Source organism: Delphinus delphis, chromosome 20 (assembly GCF_949987515.2).
Source record: "Delphinus delphis chromosome 20, mDelDel1.2, whole genome shotgun sequence".
Classification (NCBI taxonomy): domain Eukaryota; kingdom Metazoa; phylum Chordata; class Mammalia; order Artiodactyla; family Delphinidae; genus Delphinus; species Delphinus delphis.
The window spans coordinates 4,422,764-4,443,371 of record NC_082702.1 but is presented as its reverse complement, the minus strand read 5'-3'; the positions used below and the strand labels follow the sequence as shown (position 1 = coordinate 4,443,371).

The 20,608-nt window shown below is 54.2% G+C and overlaps 2 protein-coding genes across 2 annotated transcripts in view; one reads left to right on the top strand and one right to left on the bottom strand.

Annotated features, from left to right (window-relative positions):
- LOC132416835 (NACHT, LRR and PYD domains-containing protein 2) overlaps positions 1-20,608 on the bottom strand; it is a 1,001,898-nt gene that overhangs the window by 58,061 nt on the left and 923,229 nt on the right.
- On the top strand, positions 364-19,064 carry PRKCG (protein kinase C gamma). The gene is made up of 18 exons (XM_060000142.1): positions 364-811; positions 1,222-1,253; positions 2,248-2,330; positions 6,426-6,537; positions 6,687-6,818; positions 7,397-7,553; positions 8,215-8,349; positions 8,631-8,718; positions 8,991-9,020; positions 11,178-11,330; positions 11,664-11,852; positions 13,176-13,267; positions 13,359-13,421; positions 13,526-13,664; positions 15,341-15,421; positions 16,512-16,619; positions 17,896-18,036; positions 18,132-19,064. Exons 1-18 carry the CDS (start codon positions 642-644, stop codon positions 18,318-18,320), a joined length of 2,094 nt encoding a protein of 697 aa, XP_059856125.1. The 5' UTR covers positions 364-641; the 3' UTR covers positions 18,321-19,064.

Sequence of the window (20,608 nt, the reverse complement as noted above, 5' to 3'; positions counted from 1 at the left end):
CCATTGGACCCCAGCACTAATACAAAGTTTGTGCAATGAAACAGAGTGACACAATCAGACACAGAGATCGGAGAGGAGCTGCAGTGGCCTAACAGGACTCACCGAGGCACCCTAGTCGGGGAGGAAGACGGGGCCGGGCGACAGATTGGGGAGGGGGCAGGGCACGGCTCGGAGGATGTCCCTTCCCTTCAGCCAGCCCCCGGCGTGGGTGTGCGCACGTGTGTGTGTGTGTGTGTTGGAGGGGACGGCATTTGTCCCAGGTCTCAAGGAGGGGGACGCCTTTAAGCCGAAACCCCGCCTCTCGGTCGTCATGGCAACGCCTCCCCCCACCCGGGGCTCCCACATTTCAGCAGGTGCCTGAGCTGGAGCTCCCACCACCGACGCCGCCCGTGCCTCCGGCTCCTCCGCGCCCTTGCCCTCGGCTCTCCGCCCCACTCGCCCGCTCCCCCTGGCGGAGCCGGCGCGCCCCGGGGTGCCGCTCCCTGTCCTGCGCGCTCCGCTTCCGGAGGTGCCTCGCCCCTCTCCTTTCCACCTCGGAATCTCCCGCCGGCTCTTTTGCTCTTCCGAGCTTTCCGCTCCTTGCCTTTCCACCTGTTTCCCGAGAAAGGCAGGATCCTGGTCCCTGCTACGTTACTGGGGCCATGGCAGGCCTGGGCCCCGGCGGAGGCGATTCAGAGGGGGGACCCCGGCCCCTGTTTTGCAGAAAGGGGGCTCTGAGGCAGAAGGTGGTCCACGAAGTCAAGAGCCACAAGTTCACCGCTCGCTTCTTCAAGCAGCCAACCTTCTGCAGCCACTGCACTGACTTCATATGGTGAGGGAAGGGGGCTGGGGCCCTGAGGGATAAGGAGACTAGTGCTAAAGACCCCTGACGCACCAGACCCCACAGTGACGAGGAAAGCGGGGGCTGCAGCCCTGGCTCCTGGCCCTAGGGTAGGTGGGGTCTAGGGGCCAGGGCCTGGACTCCTGGGTCAGAGAGAGGAGGGGCTGGGGCCCTGGACTTCTGGGTCTGAAGGAAGGGGCTGGGGGCCTGGGCTCCTGGGTCTGAGAGAAGAGAGACTGGGGGGCCAGAATTTCCGGGTTCTGGAAAGGAGAGGCAGCTGGGGCTCAGACTCCTGGGTCCTGCAGGAGGAGGATGGGAGGACGGAGGCCTCCTATGACTGGCAGAGGTGAGAGGTCCAGGTACCCTTTTCTGCACTGACCTCAGATCCTTGACTCTTACAGGGGGATTGGAAAACAGGGCCTGCAATGTCAAGGTAAGAGCTGGGGACCTGGACTCCCAGGACCCTCAGGAGGGTGGAGGCTGGGGCCCCACAGCCTAGGCTGCTTGGCACACGTGTTCTCTGGTCCCCAGAGAGGCGCGGGGGAGCCCTGGGCGGGGGGGTGTGGCAGAGACAACCTGCAGTGGGGAGGGTGCTCTGACGGCGGGGCCAACGCGGAGGTGGTGCTGGGGGCCCCTCCCTCGGCCGGCTCCAGGTGGGGACAGATATTTGGAGAATCTGTTGCCATGGGAACAGTGAGATTTGGAAAAGGGGAGCTGAAGGGAGGGGGGCTGGAGATGCAAAGTCAGAGCCCCCCCTGCCGTTGCCATGACAACACCACCGTCCTAGGCAGGGGCCGGCCGGGTGGGGTCACCGATGGGCGATGGGCGGGTGGGGGCCGGGAGAGGGGGCCGAGTCCTAAAGCACCAGCTGCTACTTGCTGAGAACTGAGTGAGTCAGGGAGGGGGGCGGGCCGGCAGCGGCGCCCCCAGACTCACTTCTGCCCAAGTTGATGCTCTCTGTTCTGTTGGAGGACCTCTCTCTGTGTTTCCTCTCTTCTAGTTGGCCTGCCTCTCTCCTGGCTTTCTTATCGCAGTCTGTGGGTCTGTGTCAATGGGATCCTGTTTTCTCTCTGTCTCCATCTCTTTCTCTGTCTTCCTCTCTCTTTGTCTCTCTCTCTCTGTCTCTCTATCTCTGTGTCTCTGTCTCCCTTTGGCTGTGGGTATGCATTGGGCCCTCTGTGCTTCCTCTTTTTCTGTGATTCTCTGCATCTCTGTTTCTTTCTTTGGGTCCACGTTTTGAATTTCTGTCTCCCAGTGTCTCTGTCTCTGTCTCTCTGCATGTCAAGGTCTCTTTGATTTTCTCTGTATTGAACTCTATGGGGATCCTCCTCTCCTGGTCTTCTTTCTGTCTGGGTCTCCTCTGTTTCTGATTTTCTGTCCATTGGGGTCTCTCTCTGTCTCTGTGTCTCTATGATTCTCACCTTCAGTCTGCAGCTTTGTGGTTCATCGACGATGCCACGAATTTGTGACCTTCGAGTGTCCAGGCGCTGGGAAGGGCCCCCAGACAGACGTGAGTGCCCAGACACCTGGTTCTTCCTCCTCGGGCTGTGCCCCCGCCCTCACCCCCTCGGCGTCCGTCCCAATTTCTCCTGCTATTTTTAAGGCTGGGAGGGGAGGGGGGCTGGAGAGATAGGGAGAGCTAGTCTGGCCCAGATTCCCTGCCCTTGGCCTGGAAAGGGGGAATGAGAGGGGACCAAGACAGGCTGGGGACCCAGGAGGGGGACAAAGAGGAGACGGGGTGAGGGGACCTCAGCACGGATGTGGACTGTGATCCAGGAGTCAAGAGATTAAAAAAATAGAGAGCTGAGGGACAGAGAGAGAGACAGAGAGACAGAGAGAGAAATCGATGCAAGCACCGAGATCCTGAGATGAGACAGAGAGAGAACCCAGAGGTGCAGAAAAAAACAGAGAGCCAGACAGAGAGATTGGGGCAGAGAGAGTGAGAGCAATGGAACAGAGACAGTGACACAGGAGGAAGGAAAAGGGGACCCAGAAAGACTGGGAGAGACAGAGACACAGAAACTCAGAGAGACGGGGCGGTAGATACCCAGAAAGGGAAACTAGAATAGAAAATGGTAGATAAGGATAACGGCTTAGGAGGTGCTGAGAGAGGGAAGCCCAGAGAGATCCTGTCATACACATGCACATGTGCATTTTCAGACACCCTGCCCGTGTACGCACACACACACACATATATATGCATATTAGACCCCCGTGTATGGACACACATGTGCATGTACAGATCCCCCATGTGCGCTCACACAGATACACACAACTGTTCTCTCCCTCCCCCCGCCCCCCAACATCAGGGGCTTACAAGAACTGCCCACCCTGCATGCCTTCCCCTGATCCCTCCTTCACTTTCTTTCTGGCTGTGGGGCTCTTCTCCCTGAGCCTCAGTTTCCTCCTCTATATAATGAGGCTCACCGTCCAGTGTTGACCAATAGAACTTTCTGCAATGATGGAAGCGTCCTGTATCTTCGCCATCCAGCTGCCAGCCACCACAGCTAACTGCCGAGGGACAGAAATTTAAACCCCATTTAATTTGAATTGATTTCAATTTATTTATTTTTTTATTGAAGTATACTCGATTTACAACGTTATGCCAATCTCTTGCTGTACAGCAAAGTAACTCAGTTATACACATATATACATTCTTTTTTAATATTCTTTTCCATTATGGTTTATCACAGGATATTGAATATAGTTCCCTTTGCTATACATTAGGAACTTGTTGTTTATCCACTGATTTCCATTTAAATAGCCACCTGTGGTTAGGGCTACCATGTGGGACAGCATGAGTCTAGATGCCCCCAGTCTTGTTTATTTTTAATTTATTTAATCTATTTATTTTTGGCTGCGTTGGGTCTTCGTTGCTGCGCGCGGACTTTCTCTAGTTGCAGCAAGCGGGGGCTACTCTTCGTTGCGGTGTGCGGGCTTCTCATTGCGGTGGCTTCTCTTGTTGTGGAGCACGGGCTCTAGGCCCGCGGGCTTCAGTAGTTGTGGCATGTGGGCTCAGTAGCTGTGGCTCGTGGGCTCTAGAGCGCAGGCTCAGTAGTCGTGACACACGGCCTTAGTTGCTCTGCGGCATGTGGGATCTTCCCGGACCAGGGCTCGAACCCGTGTCCCCTGCATTGGCAGGGGGATTCTTAACCACTGCGCCACCAGGGAAGCCCGGGAAGCCCCCCACCCCCCGCACCCCACCCAGGCTTGTTTTCAGGGAAGTCAGGCAGGATAAGAGCCCGGGGTCTGACACAGGGCTGGAGATGGTTTTATGATTAGCAGATGGAGAAAGGCAGAATGAGAGAGAGAGGGAGAGCACCACGGAAGTCCATGAGGCACGTTGCCAGCTTGTCAGGTCGAGAAAATTGAAGTTTACGTAGAGGATGTGACCTCTGAGAACACATATCGAGCACCACTGTCTACCAGCACCTATATATGTTATGAATTGGCTGCCTCGCCTGCCTCCACCACCAGCAAACACTACATCTGAGTCATCCAGGGCTCATTGCGTGCACGCATCAGGTATCTTGTATATAGTATAGGACTGACTCTGCTTAACAGCTTGTAAGGTTAGGTATTGTTCCTGTCCTCATCTGACCGGGGCTCCTGGGCCAGGACACCTGGGCTTGAATCCCACCTCCACCGCGTATTGGTTCTGTGACCTTCCAAAAGTTTATTTACCTCTCTGCACCTCTGGAGTTCCTTGTCTATAAAATGGGGATGGTAACCATGCCCTCATCTTGTAGGACCGTTTTAAGGACTAAATGAGTCAAATACTTGGGACAGCACCTGGTACATAGCCAGACACAAAGTATTAATTATTATCATTGTAAAATTATTACTATTACTGATGAGGAAACAGAGGACCACGTCTTTCCTCTATATCACTCTGGCTTTCTTTTCCTTTGTGAAGCACTAAGCTTTTAATCTTGTTGTCAGCAACACAGATCAAGGGCTTAAGAAATGCTCAGGGCTCGACAAGCATGATTTCATTCAATCTTCACAAGAACCCTTTCAGGGAGGGCTCATGGCCCCATTTTATGGGGAGGAAACCTGAGTCTCTAAAAAGGGTGGTGTGGGGGGAGGCCACACAGCTGGGTGGTCGGGAGAGTCAAAAATCTGGACCCTGATCTTTCGAACTGGAGCCACAGTACTGTCTCCTCTTTAATAGCTACTTTCACCTTGAGGATAATCGCAACAGCTTCTGTGTCAGGTACCCTGCTGGGAATTTTCACCCACAGCATCTCATTTCATGCGGCAGGAACACTTTGAGCCAGGGTCAGATGAAGATCTTCAGAGGTCCAGCACATGCACCTGCCAACACCCTCCCTCCGTCCAAGTATAATTCAAAATAGAATCCCCACTAAACTGCAAAATAAGTGAAAGCCCAAGAATGTCCTGAATTTTCACCCTAGGGATAACTCTTGCAATGCATTCGTAGAAAAAGGCAAATATCAGATTATTTAACACTCAGACATTGCTGAGGGTGGAAGGAGGAATGCTTTTATTGGTGTCTTAAATTCATGCTTAATTGGACTCGACATTTAGCATCTCTTCAAGATATACATTATTTCCACTGTGCAGAGGAGGGCGCTGAGCCTCAAAATTGGGCACTTACTTGTCTGAAATCACGCAGCTGGGAAATGGCCCAGCTCTTTTTTTTTTTTTTTTTTTGCGGTACGCGGGCCTCTCACTGTTGTGGCCTCTCCCGTTGTGGAGCACAGGCTCTGGACGCGCAGGCTCAGTGACCATGGTTCACGGGCCTTAACCGCTCCGCGGCATGTGGGATCTTCCCGGACCGGGGCACGAACCCGTGTCCCCTGCATCAGCAGGCGGACTCTCAACCACTGCACCACCAGGGAAGCCCAGGCCCAGCTCTTGATTAAACCCAAGGGTATGTGGGGACTGCAATAAAATCACTAATAATAACCACGGCAGTAATGACAGCAGTGACGCTACTGAGCACATTTAACATGCCAGACACGGCTCTGTTGTTTACACTTAATGTTTCATTTAGGACACCTGGATCCCTAAAACTGAGAGGTCATATTCTCCATCCCACAGGGGGCTCAGAGTAGACAGATCATCAGCGGGTAGACATTGACAGAGGCTGACAGTGAGTGATCTGAGGTTCATGGTGGCCCACAAGTCCTCGGGAGAACAGCTCGTGGAAGGTTGGGGATTAGGGACTATGGGACTTTGGAAGCCTACGCTTCCTTCAGGTTCTTCCCAAATGCCACCTTCTTAGTGAAACCTTCCCTGATCACTCTATTTCACAATCCCCTTTTCTTCATTTTTGTCCAGAGCACCTATTACCATCTGTAATACTATATATTTTACATATCGTGTTTATTTTCTCTCTCCCTCCATTAGAAAGTAAAGTCCACATGGACAGGAGTTTTCCTTTGTTTTGCTCAGGGCTGGGTCCCGGCACCAGGAACCGTGCTGGCACACAGGAGGTGCTCAATAAATATTGTAGAGTGAATGAGTGAGGTGGAGCCGCAGGAAGACGGGAGAGCAGGGCGGAAGAGAAAGAGTTCAGGGGGCTGTTCTTTTAGGACGCCCTGCAGACCCCTTCTGACCGGCTCCTCCCTACCCCCAGGATCCCCGGAACAAGCACAAGTTCCGTCTGCACAGCTACAGCAGCCCCACCTTCTGCGACCACTGTGGCTCCCTCCTTTACGGGCTGGTGCACCAGGGCATGAAGTGCTCCTGTGAGTCTACGCTTGCTGCGCCCGCCAGAACTTGGCGCTTGCGGGGCCCCTGCAAAAGTGCAGTGTCTGGGTTTCCGGTAAATGCTGGGGAATGGAGTCTGGGGTTAAGGGCGGGACCTGAAGTGCTACCCTCAGTTCTGTTCCCCCAGGCTGCGAGATGAACGTGCACCGGCGCTGTGTGCGCAGCGTGCCCTCTCTGTGCGGTGTGGACCACACGGAGCGCCGCGGCCGCCTGCAGCTGGAAATCCGAGCTCCCACTTCGGATGAGATCCACATCACGGGTGAGACCCCGCCCCCTCGCCTGGCCCCGCCCCTTTACCGGAGCGTGAGGAACCGATTGAATGCCCCTGAGCTGCCCACCCCGCCCCGCCCCCCCCGACTCAGAAAGGCCACGCCCCTCGCGGAGGTCGCACCCACACTCCTGACCCCACCTGCAAAAGCTGAACACCACTCGGCCGCGCCCCTTCTAGCTCGAGGCCCCTTCTCCAGCCATGCCTCTGGCGCCTCTTAATGGCTGTTCTGGGCATCAAGGTCCTGGGGGTGGAGGGGTGGGGGGTGGGGAATGAGAGAAGAGCTGGTTCCGAAGGAGGTTCGGGTTTACTAGTGGTGATATGGCCAGGGTCCCGACTCCTGGGTCCTAATGGAGCCAGGGTCTTTGGGTTTGATTTCTGGGTCACTGGCTGGGGAAAGGGCTTCATGCCCTGTCTTCTGGGCACTGGAGAAGTAAAAGATCAAAAACACCTGGGTCTTGAGAGAGGCTGCTGAGAGATTGGAATTCTTGAGTGCTGGCTGGGGGAAGGCTCGGGGGCTTCTTCCTGGATCTCTAACCCCATCTACCCTCCTTCCCCTCCCCGCTCAGTTGGCGAGGCCCGTAACCTCATCCCAATGGACCCCAATGGTCTGTCTGATCCCTATGTGAAACTGAAGCTCATCCCAGATCCTCGGAATTTGACAAAACAGAAGACCCGGACGGTGAAAGCCACGCTAAACCCTGTGTGGAACGAGACCTTTGTGTTGTGAGCCTCGGGTGCAGGGGAGGCTGTAATTACTGATAGAGAATGATCTGAGGGTCCTGGTGGCCCAGAACACCCCAGAGAGCAGGTGTTAGCATTGGGGGAATCCCAAAAAGGGCAGAAGAAGGTGGTGGGAGAAGAAAATGAAGTGGTTGAGGGAGAGGGACAGAGATACAGAAGGCGAGAGACAGACATCTGTGTGTTTGATCTCCATCAAAGCTCACCGCTTTAGAATGAGACAGGGATCCGAGAGAGAGGTAGACAGACCCTGCAACTCAGAAGAAGAGACATAAACCCAAAGAGAAACACGGAAGGAATGGCGATGGGTGGGTGGCAGGGAGGGAAAGAGAAGCCAACTGACAGAAAGACAGACGGACAGATCTGGAGGGAGGAGAGGGGCCCCGTGAAAAGGAGAGGCCTGGAGAGAAAGGCCGGGAGACAGAGATGGGGAAGAGCCAGGGAGGGAGGGAGACTGAGAGCTGTCTAGGTTTACTTAGGGCCCAGACAGGGAGAGAGACGCTCTTCGGCAGGACCTGGGGTGGCAAAACAATTTACAGAGCAGGAAACAGGCCCCCCAGCTCCCCGGGTTTGCCTGCTCTTCCCCAGGGCGGAAAGGTGGGCAGCCAAGAGCCGGGCCCCTCATTGTGCCACTCCCTTCCCGCAGCAACCTGAAGCCGGGGGACGTGGAGCGCCGGCTCAGCGTGGAGGTGTGGGACTGGGACCGGACTTCCCGCAACGACTTCATGGGTGCCATGTCCTTTGGCGTCTCGGAGCTGCTCAAGGTTCCCGTGGACGGCTGGTGAGGGCGGGGGCGGGGCCGGGCGGGGCTGGGGGCGGGGCCCCTGCATCTGCATCAACTTCCGTGGGTGGTCCCTCTTCTCTAGGGCACTATCTTTTCTACCTCCCTGTGCTTCTTTCTCTCTTTCCCCCGCCCCTCTCTCCTTGTCTCACTCTTTCTCTCTCCTTCTCGGTCTCTCTGTCTCTTCCCCCCTTCTGATGTCACTGCCTCTCCCGCGGGTACCCCCCTCCCTGTCCGTCTCCCCTACTCCTGCCCGCCTCTGGTCTCCGTCTGTGTGTCAGGTACAAGTTACTGAACCAGGAGGAGGGCGAATATTACAATGTGCCAGTGGCTGATGCTGACAACTGCAGCCTCCTCCAGAAGTTTGAGGTACCCAGACCCCGGCTTCCCCACAAGGAGCCCAGCCCAGTCACCCACAGTTCAGAGCTGGCCTTTCCCAAACTCCATCGCTCGTTGCCCACTGGCCCTGGGACTAAAATTCCCAGAAAGCCCTGGAGTTCTTTATGGTCTTCTAGGGCACTGCTGGGAATTAGAGCTCCTATCCATCCCCCTGGCTTGGGGGTCTGGGGACCCCCATCCCCTGCTTTAGGGCAATCTCCTACCTCTCTGGGGGCTCTGACTCTGGCTTTCTTCTCCCCCAGGCCTGTAACTACCCCCTGGAACTGTACGAGGTGAGCAGAGCTGGAGGCCTGGAATGGAGACAGTTTCCTTTCCTGTGGTCTGTATCCGTCCCCCCACCTCTCTCTCCTCCAACATCTGTCTTCATTTCCACACACATGGGTTGAGCACATACTTGGTGGCAGGTCTTGTGTTTGCTGAGTAATCCTAGCTCTCCAGAGCCGAATCTGACCCGCAGGCAACTCCTCAAGGTAGGGACACAGTCACAGATACTCAGATTCCAGGATGATGTGCTAAATTAGAGGTAGCTCAGGGAACAAAGAAGCGTAGAGGAGGCACTATCCCCAGCCTGGGGCCAGAGGGTTGGGGTGGAGGTGGTCAGGGAGGACTTCCCTAAGGAGGTGACACCTGAATTGCTCCTTGAGTTTTTCTGCCTATTTATCACTGTGCCTTTCTCTCCTCCATTGGTTTTTTGACTTACTGAACACCTATTTCCTGAGGTTTTATGTAAACCAAGCCCTATTTTGGGAGTAGAATCAGGCCATTCCCTGGGGAGCTCCTCTTTCAATATAGGAGAAAGTTACAGATAGAGAAGGAGTGTGTTTGATCACGGAGATGGCTTCAGGCACTAGGGAGTCCTAAGCCTCTGGCAGGACCTGGGGGAGTCAGAGAAAAGTTCGTAGACAGGAAGTGCAGGATTCCCCAGGCAAAGGACAGGGAGACGAGATTTCCAGGTCAAGGAAGGAATAATGCGCTCGTTCTCTCTCTCTCTCCCATTTATTCTTTCAAAAAACATTTTGTTGAGCCCTCTGTGTGCATGGTTCTAATCACTGGGGATAGAGCAGAAAACAAGAGAGAGAGAGAGAGAGAAAGAGAGAGAGAGGGAAAGAGAGAGAGAGACAACCTCCTGCCCTCGTGGGGCTTACCCTTGGAAGGCATTCAACAAAATAAAGGAGTGAATGGTCCTATGTCAGAAGGTGATATGTGATTGTGGAGAAAAATAAATGCTAGAGGATAGGGAGTGCTGTTTTTTGAGATTTTTTTTTTTTGTGTGCGGTACGTGAGCCTCTCACTGCTGTGGCCTCTCCTGTTGCGGAGCACAGGCTCCGGACGCGCAGGCTCAGTGGCCATGGCTCACGGGCCCAGCTGCTCCGCGGCACTTGGGATCTTCCTGGACTGGGGCACGAACCCGTGTCCGCTGCATCAGCAGGCGGACTCTCAACCACTGCGCCACCAGGAAAGCTGTTTTGAGATTTTAGTAGCAATAAGCAGAGAAGCCTTCACTGAGAAAGTGACCTTTGGGCAAAGACATAAAGGAGATGAAATAGCGAGCTGTGAGGATAGTGGATAGCCTTCCAGGTGGAGGGAAGATCACGTGCAAAGGCCCTGAGGTGGGCCCAGACCAGCAGTGAGGCTGGAGCAGAGGGAGGGATGAGGGATGAGGGTGGGAAGAAGTAGGAGATGGAGTCAGAGAGAGAAGGGGTGGGGGTAGCCTCGTCATTTATTGGAAGGATTTTGGCTTTTAAACCAAGTGAGATGGGAGGGCATTGGAGGTGGCCTGAGATGATTTCTATTTGGGCAAGATAACTGCCTCTGTGTCAAGAAGAGATGGTGGAAGGGGGAAGAAGGCTATCGTGAAGGCCCAGAGGGGAGTTGCCAGTGGCTTCGCCCAGGGGACAATGATGGTAAAGGTGTTCAGGTTCTGGGTGTGCTCTGAACATAGAGCAACAGGTTGTGCATTCAGCATGCATCTCCTGAGACCTTCATCCACTCAACCACTCCTGCTGAGACCCAAGTCATGTGCTGGGTGATGGTAGAAAAACAGAAGGGAGGGAGACACAGTCTCTGACTTTAACGGACGTTGATTTCTGGCTCTGTTTTTTACCTGCTGTGTGACTTCAGGCAAGTTACTTAATGTCTCTGTGCCATCGTCTCTAAAATGGGGGGGTGGGGTGGGTGACAAGGGTCTCCTGGAGGATCAATGGCATATAGTAAGCTATCTAAGTGCTAGTTGAATAATAAACCCTCCAGGCTACGGGAAATCAGAGAAAGTTCTTAAGCCAGAGAGGGGGGTGGAGACAACTTTTTTTCTCTCTCCATCTTTCCATCTCTCCCCGTCCCTTTCGTTCTTGGGTGCTGTCTCTCTGAGGGGCACCTCCTTATCCCCTTCTGGGGCCTGACTAGCTTTGGATCTCTCCCCTTTCTCACAGAGGGTGCGGATGGGTCCTTCTTCCTCTCCCATCCCCTCCCCATCTCCTAGTCCCACTGACTCCAAGCGCTGTTTCTTCGGGGCAAGCCCTGGACGTCTGCACATCTCTGACTTCAGCTTCCTCATGGTTCTAGGAAAAGGCAGTTTTGGGAAGGTTGGATTCCTGGGGCTCTGGGAGAAGTGGGAGAATGTCTGGGGGTGGGGCTCAGGTTTCTGGTTCTTAGAGCTGAAGTGCAGGGGGGAGGGAACTAGGCTACTGAGTCCCCAAAGAGAGTTTGATGGGTCTCTTGAGTTCCTAGAGAGGAGAGGCATAAAGATGTGGCTACTTTCTCTGAGGGAGTAGTTGGCAAAGTCAGGGCATCTGGTCCCCTGAGAGGGAGAGGGAGGACCTGGGACTCCCATTCGTTTGTGTCCTTGAAAGGGAGGGGTAGGGACCCGCACCTCTGGTTCCCAGGATGGACTGGGCCTTTCCCGCCTCTGCCCCTAGGTGATGCTGGCCGAGCGCAGGGGCTCCGATGAGCTCTATGCCATCAAGATCCTGAAGAAAGACGTGATTGTCCAGGATGACGACGTGGACTGCACCCTGGTGGAGAAACGCGTGTTAGCCCTGGGGGGTCGAGGCCCCGGAGGCCGGCCCCACTTTCTCACCCAGCTTCACTCCACTTTCCAGACCCCGGTAAGAAAGGAGGTGGCAGAGGCCGGCTCAGGAGCCCTGCCTCATCCCCACTGGATGTATCAAGCATTTGCTTTGAGATTCTGAGTTTTTGGCAAGGCGGAAGAACCCTGTGAACTCTGATTAGGTGTGGCGGGCTCCTCAGTGGGCGTGGCCAGAATGCAGGTGCCCCTGGAGGGCGTGGCCACGAGGCTAGGATCCTGTGTGGGAGTGGCCTGAATCCCCTAGGTCTTGAGTGGGTGTTTTTTGAGTAAGGGCTTCTGGAGTAAAAGAATTCGTGGAGAATGTCTTCTAAGTGAGCATGCCTGCAAGTGGGCTCTGAGTGGTGAGGTGGTCACTCTTGGATTCTGAGTTAAGGACTTGTCAGAAACAGGGTGTTTCCCGAAGGCTGTGGAATGGGACAACTGTCAGGGGTTAGAGAAAACGTGACTCTACTTCCAAGAGCTCTGAGTGGGCGTAGCCAGCTTCCTGGAGGTTTTGTTTTGTTTAAATTTTTATTCATTTATTTATTTATTTTTGGCTGCATTGGGTCTTCATTGCTGCACATGGGCTTCCTCTAGTTGCCGCGAGCGGGGACTACTCTTCGTTGCGGTGCGCGGGCTTCTCATCGCGGTGGCTTCTCTTGTTGTGGAGCATGGGCTCTAGGTGCGCGGGCTTCAGCAGTTGTGGCACACAGGTTTAGTTGCTCCATGGCATGTGGGATCTTCCCGGACCAGGGCTCGAACCTGTGTCCCCTGCATTGGCAGGCAGATTCTTAACCACTGCGCCACCAGGGAAGTCCCCTTCCTGGAGTTTTTTAAAAATTAGTACTGTATCGGGAATTCCCTGGTGGTCCAGTGGTTAGGACTCCACGCTTCCACTGCAGGGGGCCCAGGTTCAATCCCCGGTCGGGGAGCCAAGATCCTGCAAGTGGCACGGCACGGCCAAAAAAATAAAAATAAAATAAATTAAAAATTACTATCATTCGCTAGTGAGGCCTGAACAACTTTGGTTCCTAACAGGTGGCCATGATTGCATATGCATGTGAGTGGGTGTGGAAAGAGGTTTCAGTATCCCAGGGATTTCAAGCAAATGGTGGGCCTCAATCTTAAATTCCGAGAATGGAGGACCGGAACACCCGACAGTTTGGAGTAACAGGGGATGGGGTGGGTGGAGATTCTGCGGTGGCCCGTTGAGAATCTTCGGGGCCTCCCTGTGGGCACAGACAGTTGCTCTGGATTTCTGATTGGGTGGATCCAGAGCCTTTGTCTCAAGTGGGCAGGGATGGACGTTTCCAACCCCTGGTGGGCGTGTCCTTGCCTCTAAGTCCCGTCCACTCCTCCCCAGGATCGCCTGTATTTTGTGATGGAGTATGTCACTGGGGGCGACTTGATGTACCACATTCAGCAGCTGGGCAAGTTTAAGGAGCCCCATGCAGCGTGAGTCTTGGCCAAGAGAGGAGGGTAGAGGGAAGGTGGAAGGGAGTGGGCTCCAGTCTCTGGCCTTCTGACTCCCCACCTCCACCTCCAGGTTCTACGCAGCAGAAATCGCCATCGGCCTCTTCTTCCTTCACAATCAGGGCATCATCTATCGGTGAGCAGTCCCAGGCCTTTCAGGGGAGGGAATCAGACCCCCAGAAGAGAAGGAATTTGAGCTTAAGGCTCCAGCCCGTTGAACTGTACCCTTCCCACCCCCAGGGACCTGAAACTGGACAACGTGATGCTGGATGCTGAAGGACACATCAAAATCACTGACTTTGGCATGTGTAAGGAGAACGTCTTCCCCGGGACCACAACTCGCACCTTCTGTGGGACCCCAGACTACATAGCCCCCGAGGTAATCCTGCCTCCACTGCTCTTGGTGCCCTCCCAATTCACTGAGTAGGTGTGGCTGGTCGTCCAGTATTCAGAGTATGGGGACTTGACCCTGGGGTCTTTACCTGGGTCGTGGGGGTTCCGACAGCAAGCAGCAAAGAGAGGCTCTTGCGGAGCGTTGTAAGTGGGCGGAGCGTTGTAAGTGGGCGGAGCTGAGTCTCTAAATAGGCAAAGTGGGGGGACCTGTGGGTGAATGTTCGAAAAGAGAAGGACCAGCTCTAGGGATTCTAGGAGAACAGGGCCTGTTACTGGACTGTTCTAAGAAGGTGGAGATGATTTCTGGTGTACTCTGAGTGGGTGGGCCCCATCCCCCAGAACATTAGGCATGTGGAGGGTGTCCCCTGAATATTTCAAGTAGGCAGAGTATGCTCTGATTTTGTTGCGGGGGGGTGAAGCTAATGATCTAACTGTATATACGTACACTGAGAGCACGTCCTGACCTCTCACTTGATGGAGGAGGTGGGGTTGGTGGTGCCCTTCTTGATCCTTCCTGGCGATTCTATGATAGTGCCCAAGTAACCAATGCCAGTGGTTTCAAAACATAGCTGGTAATCAGAATCACCTGGGGAGATTTTGAAACATACACACATCTTCCTGCCTCTGCCTCTGGCCTATTGTGGCTGGGATTCTTCAGGGCCGGGGACATCTCTCTTTAAACAGTCCCCTAGGAATTCCCTGGTGGCGCAGTGGTTAAGAATCCGCCTGCCAGGGCTTCCCTGGTGGCGCAGTGGGTAAGAATCGCCTGCCAATGCAGGGGGCACGGGTTCGAGCCCTGGTCCGAGAAGATTCCACATGCCACGGAGGAACTAAGCCCGTGTGCCTGCGCTCTAGAGCCCGTGTGCCACAACTACTGAAGCCCTCACACCTTAGAGCCCGTGCTCTGCAACGGGAGAGGCCACCGCAATGAGAAGCCCGCGCACTGAAAGGAAGAGTAGCCCCCACTCGCCGCAACTAGAGAAAGCTTGCGCACAGCAACGAAGACCCAACATAGCCAGAGAATCCGCCTGCCAATTCAGGGGACACGGGTTCGAGCCCTGGTCCGGGAAGATCCCTCGTGCCGCGGAGCAACTAAGCCCGTGCACCACAACTACTGAGCCTGTGCTCTAGAGCCCGCGAGCCACAACTACTGAGCCCACATGCCACAGCTACTGAAGCCCGTGCGCCTAGAGTCCATGCTGCACAACAAGAGAAGCCACCACAATGAGGAGCCTGCGCACCGCAACGAAGACCCAACACAGCCAAAATTAATTAATTAATTTTATTTTTTACAAAAACCAAAAAACAGTCCCCTAGAAGAATCTGATATGTGTCCAGATTTAAGACTCTCTGGTCTCTGAAATTCTGCCCTATGCACCTGATATTGTAAGGAGAGAGTCCAGTTACCTAGATATTCCGGATGCGTGGAACTTGCGACTTGGTCTTTAGATAGTCTTTATATTTGGGACCAAAGGAATGTTCCAAGTAGGTAGAGTTTGTTTCCCAAATTTTCCAGAGGATGGAGCCAAAGTGTTCTGAATGGGAAAAGTTTGTGCTGAAAACATTTAAAGTGGGTAGGGTTCCCAGGCGGTGAAGCCAGAGGGGCCCTAGGTTTCTTGAATCACAAATCATAATCCCTTGCCTTCCTTCCTCCCCTGCTAGATCATTGCCTACCAGCCCTATGGGAAGTCTGTCGACTGGTGGTCCTTTGGGGTCCTGCTGTATGAGATGCTGGCGGGGCAGGTAAGGGAAGGTGGGGAGAGGCTGGTTTGACTAAAGGCAACACGGATGGGGTGCCACCTGTTACATGGGCATCATCTCAGGAGGAGCCGGTCGGGAAGGGATGTCCGTCTGTAGGCTAATAAGAAGCTGTGGGGAAGGTCAGCCAGATAGGAGAGCGCTCTCCGTGGTCCTGAAGCATTATCTTCCCACAGGCTAGGGGTTCCTCACTTTTCTTGTGTCACGGACCCCCTTCTCAGAACAATGTTTTTAAATGCATGAAGTAAGATAATAGCATTACAAAAGAAGCCAATCATGTTGAAATATGGTTATCAAAATGTTAAAGGTTTAATTGAGTAATTTAACCAACTAAATAAATTTAAATGTGTACGGTTGTCTAAACATATTAGAATATGGACCTATATGTGATATCCTACTAATGAAGTAAATGGTAATATCTCACAGGAATAGGAAGTAAATAGGAAGGTCTACCAGTAATTTTGAAGTAGAGATGACTGATTTTTTGAGATATTTGCAACTCTTAGGTGCTAAGAAAATATCTGTGATTTCCATTGGTGATGAAGTGACAGTTACCACTATTTGGGTTTGTTTCCTATAATTGCCATGAATGCTGAATTTGTTTTAGATTTTAAAGAATAAAGATGCATGTTTTTTCCCATCCAAATTCATGGCCCCCCTCAATGGTGTAAACAGACGCCCTAGACTTCACATTAAGAAGCTTTGCCTGGGTACTGCTTCTGCTAATCCCAGAAGACTGGAGGCCACTCATCCAACCGGGAGAATGCTTTTACAGCTTTTCCTGCAGTTTTTCTCTCTTCTATTTAAATGACACGTTGCCTAATTAATACCCTGCCAATTTACGTAGCAGAGAAAGAGAGACAGAACCTCAAAGAGGTGCAGAGAGCTGAAGCATCTGAGATAGAAAACAACAGAGTCTGAAAGTGTGAAAGATACAGCTTGTGCGGTTTGGTCAAATTTTTCCCTAGGAATTTGGGCGCCCAGGGGTGGGCTGTGTTCATGGTGGGCATTGAGGGTGTGGAAGGTGCGGCCAGGTAGTTTGCCGAGTCTCTGACTATCCTCTCTACTTCCTTAGCCCCCATTTGATGGGGAAGACGAGGAGGAACTGTTCCAGTCCATCATGGAACAAACTGTCACCTACCCCAAGTCGCTTTCCCGGGAAGCTGTGGCCATCTGCAAGGGGGTGAGAGACCTAACTCCTAGATTCTCCAGACCCATAAGCCACACGCCCCACTGCTGCTGTCCAGGGCTGCCCACACGTTGTCTACGTGCACCTTAGGAAAAGGCACCCGTTCCTCAAGTTGCTTTACTCCCGTCCGCTGAAAAAATTTATATAATACAGAGATTTTGTTAGAACAATAACATACTGCCCTGCTGCCACCTGCAGTCCAAGGATGGCCTCTATCCTGTCCTCCTGTGCTAGCTCCTCTCCCCAGCTCATGGCAGGAAGTGCTGGAAGGCCAAGGCTTGCCTCTCCTGCACTGGCTGGGTCAGGTGAACCTAACTCCTGCCACTTTTCTTCCTGCGGGATCTCGGTTGGGCAAGTCACCAAAACTCTGGGAGCCTCAGTCTCCTTCTCTGGGGTCGTGGAGTTAAGGCAGGAGGAAGAGACTAGCCTATAGCAGCTGTTCAACAGATGTTAGGACATTTCTGCTTCTAGCTCCCGTCTCCACGTCTCTCTGACTATCTCTCTCTGGGCTTCTGTCTCATCCCGCTGCCTCCATCTACATATCATGGGGCTTTCTGTGTTGCTACCTTTTTTTCTGTGTCCTTCGGGAATCTCTGTCCCCCTTTTGCATCTTTGTGCTCCTCTCTCTGGGTCTCTGTCTCCCCTTTCTCTGAGTCTCTGCCCTCATATGGGGTCTTCATCCCTCTCTCTGGGCATTTGTCTCCTGGGTCTCCATCCTCTTCTCCTTCTGGACCTTTGTCTCCCCCCACCCCTGCCCCTGCTTGTCTCTTACCTTCTCTGGGTATCTGTCCTCCCTCTGAGTCTCCTCCTCTCTCTGGATCTCTATTCCCCCCTTTCTCTGGGTCTTCAATCTCCTCTCTCTCCCCCCTTCTCCCTCTCTGACACTTTCCCTCTTTCCTTCTCTGCCTCCATCCCCCATCTGGGATTCTTTCCGTTTCTCTTCCTCTGTTTCTGGGTTTCTCCGCCCCTTATACCCTCACACCCTAATTTTGCTTCTTTCTTTGTCTCTCCCTGGGTCTCTGGATCTGGGTTTCATCTACCCCATCTCATTTATTCCCCCTCTTCCTCTTTCTCTCTCCCTTTCCTCTTTCCACTCCCTCGCCCCATCTCTGTCCCATCTCCCCCTGCCCCCCCCCCATTCTTCTCTTTCTGGATCTCTATGCTTGTCTCTCTGTTCCTCCTTGCTTGTCTTCCTCTCTCTCTGTCGTTCTCTGGGCCTCCCTGTCCGGGACTGTGTATGTCTGTCCGTCTCCCTCTGTGTCTCCTACAGTTCCTAACCAAGCACCCAGCAAAGCGCCTGGGCTCGGGGCCAGATGGAGAACCCACCATCCGAGCTCATGGCTTTTTCCGTTGGATCGACTGGGAACGGCTGGAACGATTAGAGATCGCGCCTCCTTTCAGACCCCGCCCGGTCAGTCACCTTCTGGGAACAAAATCTTGGCCCCTAGAGGGTGGAATATCCATGAGCTCCAGTACTTCATGTTTCCCTCCCGGTGTTTCCCACAGTGTGGCCGCAGCGGCGAGAACTTCGACAAGTTCTTCACGCGGGCGGCGCCAGCGTTGACTCCCCCAGACCGCCTAGTTCTGGCCAGCATCGACCAAACCGAATTCCAAGGCTTCACCTATGTCAACCCGGATTTCGTGCACCCGGATGCCCGCAGCCCCATCAGCCCAGCACCTGTGCCAGTCATGTAATCTCACCTGCCGCCACTAGGTGTCCCCATGGCTCCCTCCGCCGCGCCAGCCTTACCCCTACCTCACGCGCCCCCGTACTTCACCACCCCCTCTCCAATTCTAGATCTTGCTCCCCAACGTTCTGGCCTCTGCCCTCCCCCTCCCTGCCCCGGGTTCCAGATGCCCCTCCCAAGCGTTCCTGGCATTCTAAACTGCATACAATCTCTGGAGTCTTACCGTGTTCTAGATTCTGCTGGGCTGAGCCCTAGATTCTGACCTGCCTCAGTGTTCTGGATTCCGCTCCACCAAGTTACAGAGCCACCAACACCATCCCAACTCCAAGGAGTTCTAGACTCCATCTTGGTAGAATCTATGCCTCTTCTTCTTCTTCTTTCTTATTTCTGGGAAATAGCGTCACAGGGCGGGCTGTTTCAGACTGGGATTTCAGGACACCCCCCCCCCCGAGGCCCCACCTACCTCCACTCCATTCTGGAGTAAGTGGGAAGCTGTGCCTCTGTGCTCCAGTGCCCCTCTTCTACACTCTGGGGATTCCTGGGATGTATGGAGGATTCTCTCCCCAGCTGTTCTCAGTCAGCTTTTGTCCTAGACTCCCCATCCTAAACCCACCACTGCATGGCTTCTCCAGTCCTGCTTGGAACCCAACCCCTACCCCAGTGCCTGCCACTCTCGGGGTCTCTCCCCACCCCCAATCCTCTGCCTCTCCCACCCTGCCACAGCTGCTGGAGAATAAATTTGGGATGCTGATGCTGAAGTGTTTGGATGTTTTCTTCTAAGCTTGGAGAATGAAGGGGGTGTGCAGGTGGGACAACGACTATACATAGAAGCAAACAGAGACAGAGGCTGAGGAAGGGTCTGCAGAGAGAGAGGGAGAACGCAGAGACCCATAAAGTGAGAGATGATACCCACAGCATGAGAGTAAAGAACAGAGACCTGGAGAAAGCAGAGAGAGAGAGAGAGAGCGAGAGCGAGAGCGAGAGCGAGAGCGAGAGAGAGCGCGCGAGCGAGCTACACACAGAGTGCCATAGAGAGGACCAAAGTGGACACGTGCAGGAAGAGGCAGCGGTGTACTCATAGACCACTGAGCGTGTCAGGTAGAGATCCCGGGCACAAAGACAAGCACGCACATATTCGCCCAGAGCAATAAAGCTCACACACTGGCACACTGAGACCCAGCGACTGGGAAGTCCTAAGAGGGAGGATGAAAGGCAAGCCTGCTATTGAGAGACCCTCCAAGACAGAGACACCCGTGAGCTTAAGAATCAGAGACTGAGGCAGAGGGCAGGCAGATGCGCCCTCCGGGCCTCTTTCCCCTGACCCACTTGTGAGTGAGGGGCGTGGAGAGGGCAGTCCAAATAGACTACACTTCCCAGCAGACACTGCGGCGGACCCTTCCCCCAAGTGCGGCTCCCGCCGCCAGGGCTGATGGGAAGTGTAGTCCCTGGACAGGGACAGGCCAATGGAATGGTGTGCCTCTGTCTGTATATTTGGAGGGGACCGAGCTTCAAAGCTTCGCAGGCTCCCTCGGGGAACCCCGGCGTCTCTTGGTCCCTGCAGGCTCTTGGGTTTCCGGGATTCGGCCCAGTTGGATGCTGGGGCTTCTCCTCTCTTTCCCAGCACCGCCGCGGTACCCCCATCCGGTGCCCGCGGCCCCCAGCCCCTGTTCCGACCCTCGGCGGGCGGCCTGCCCCTTTAAGAGTGGCCCCGCTGACATCACGGCGGGGGGGGTGGGTGCTGGCCCGGCTCCCGGCTCCGCGGCGGCTGCAGGACCCGGCTCCGCTCTGCGCCCGCCTGCTGCTCAGGGGACCCCGGCCCGGGACGCCCCCTCCAGCTTCTTCCAGCCGCCCAGACCCCAGGCTCCGCCCCACGCCTGGGCAGAGCCCCAGTCTTCATCAGGGTACCCCAGGATTGCCCCTGCTGTCTCTTCTTCTCAGGGTCTCTTCTCTCTCTCTCTCTCTCTCTCTCTCTCTCTCTCTCTCTTTCTCCCTATCTCAAGGTCTCTGGGTCTCAGCATCTCTCAGCCCAAAGGTCTTTGACGGTCTACCTGTCTCTCTCTGTCTGTGACCTCTCCACTTCCAGGACCCCAGAATCTCTGAGCCTGGAGGAAGAGGAGGGATCCTAGATCAGATCTCTGCCTCTCCATTTCTCTCTCTGTCTCTTTTAGGCCATCTCTGTGTCTTCTCCAGTCTCCAGACCTGCGAGTCTCAGAATTTCACAGCCTCGAGGTCTCGGTGTGACTCTGGATTCTCTGCTCTGTCTCTCTGCCGCTCTGTGTGCCCCTGCCCCTCTCG

Excerpts from the sequence above, each read along its gene's own strand:
- PRKCG (XM_060000142.1), top strand. The coding sequence starts at position 642 with ATGGCAGGCCTGGGCCCCGGCGGAGGCGATTCAGAGGGGGGACCCCGG. Across the intron at positions 8,719-8,990 it reads GCCTCCTCCAGAAGTTTGAG|GCCTGTAACTACCCCCTGGA; the intron begins GTACCCAGACCC and ends CTTCTCCCCCAG. Across the intron at positions 13,268-13,358 it reads TTTAAGGAGCCCCATGCAGC|GTTCTACGCAGCAGAAATCG; the intron begins GTGAGTCTTGGC and ends CTCCACCTCCAG.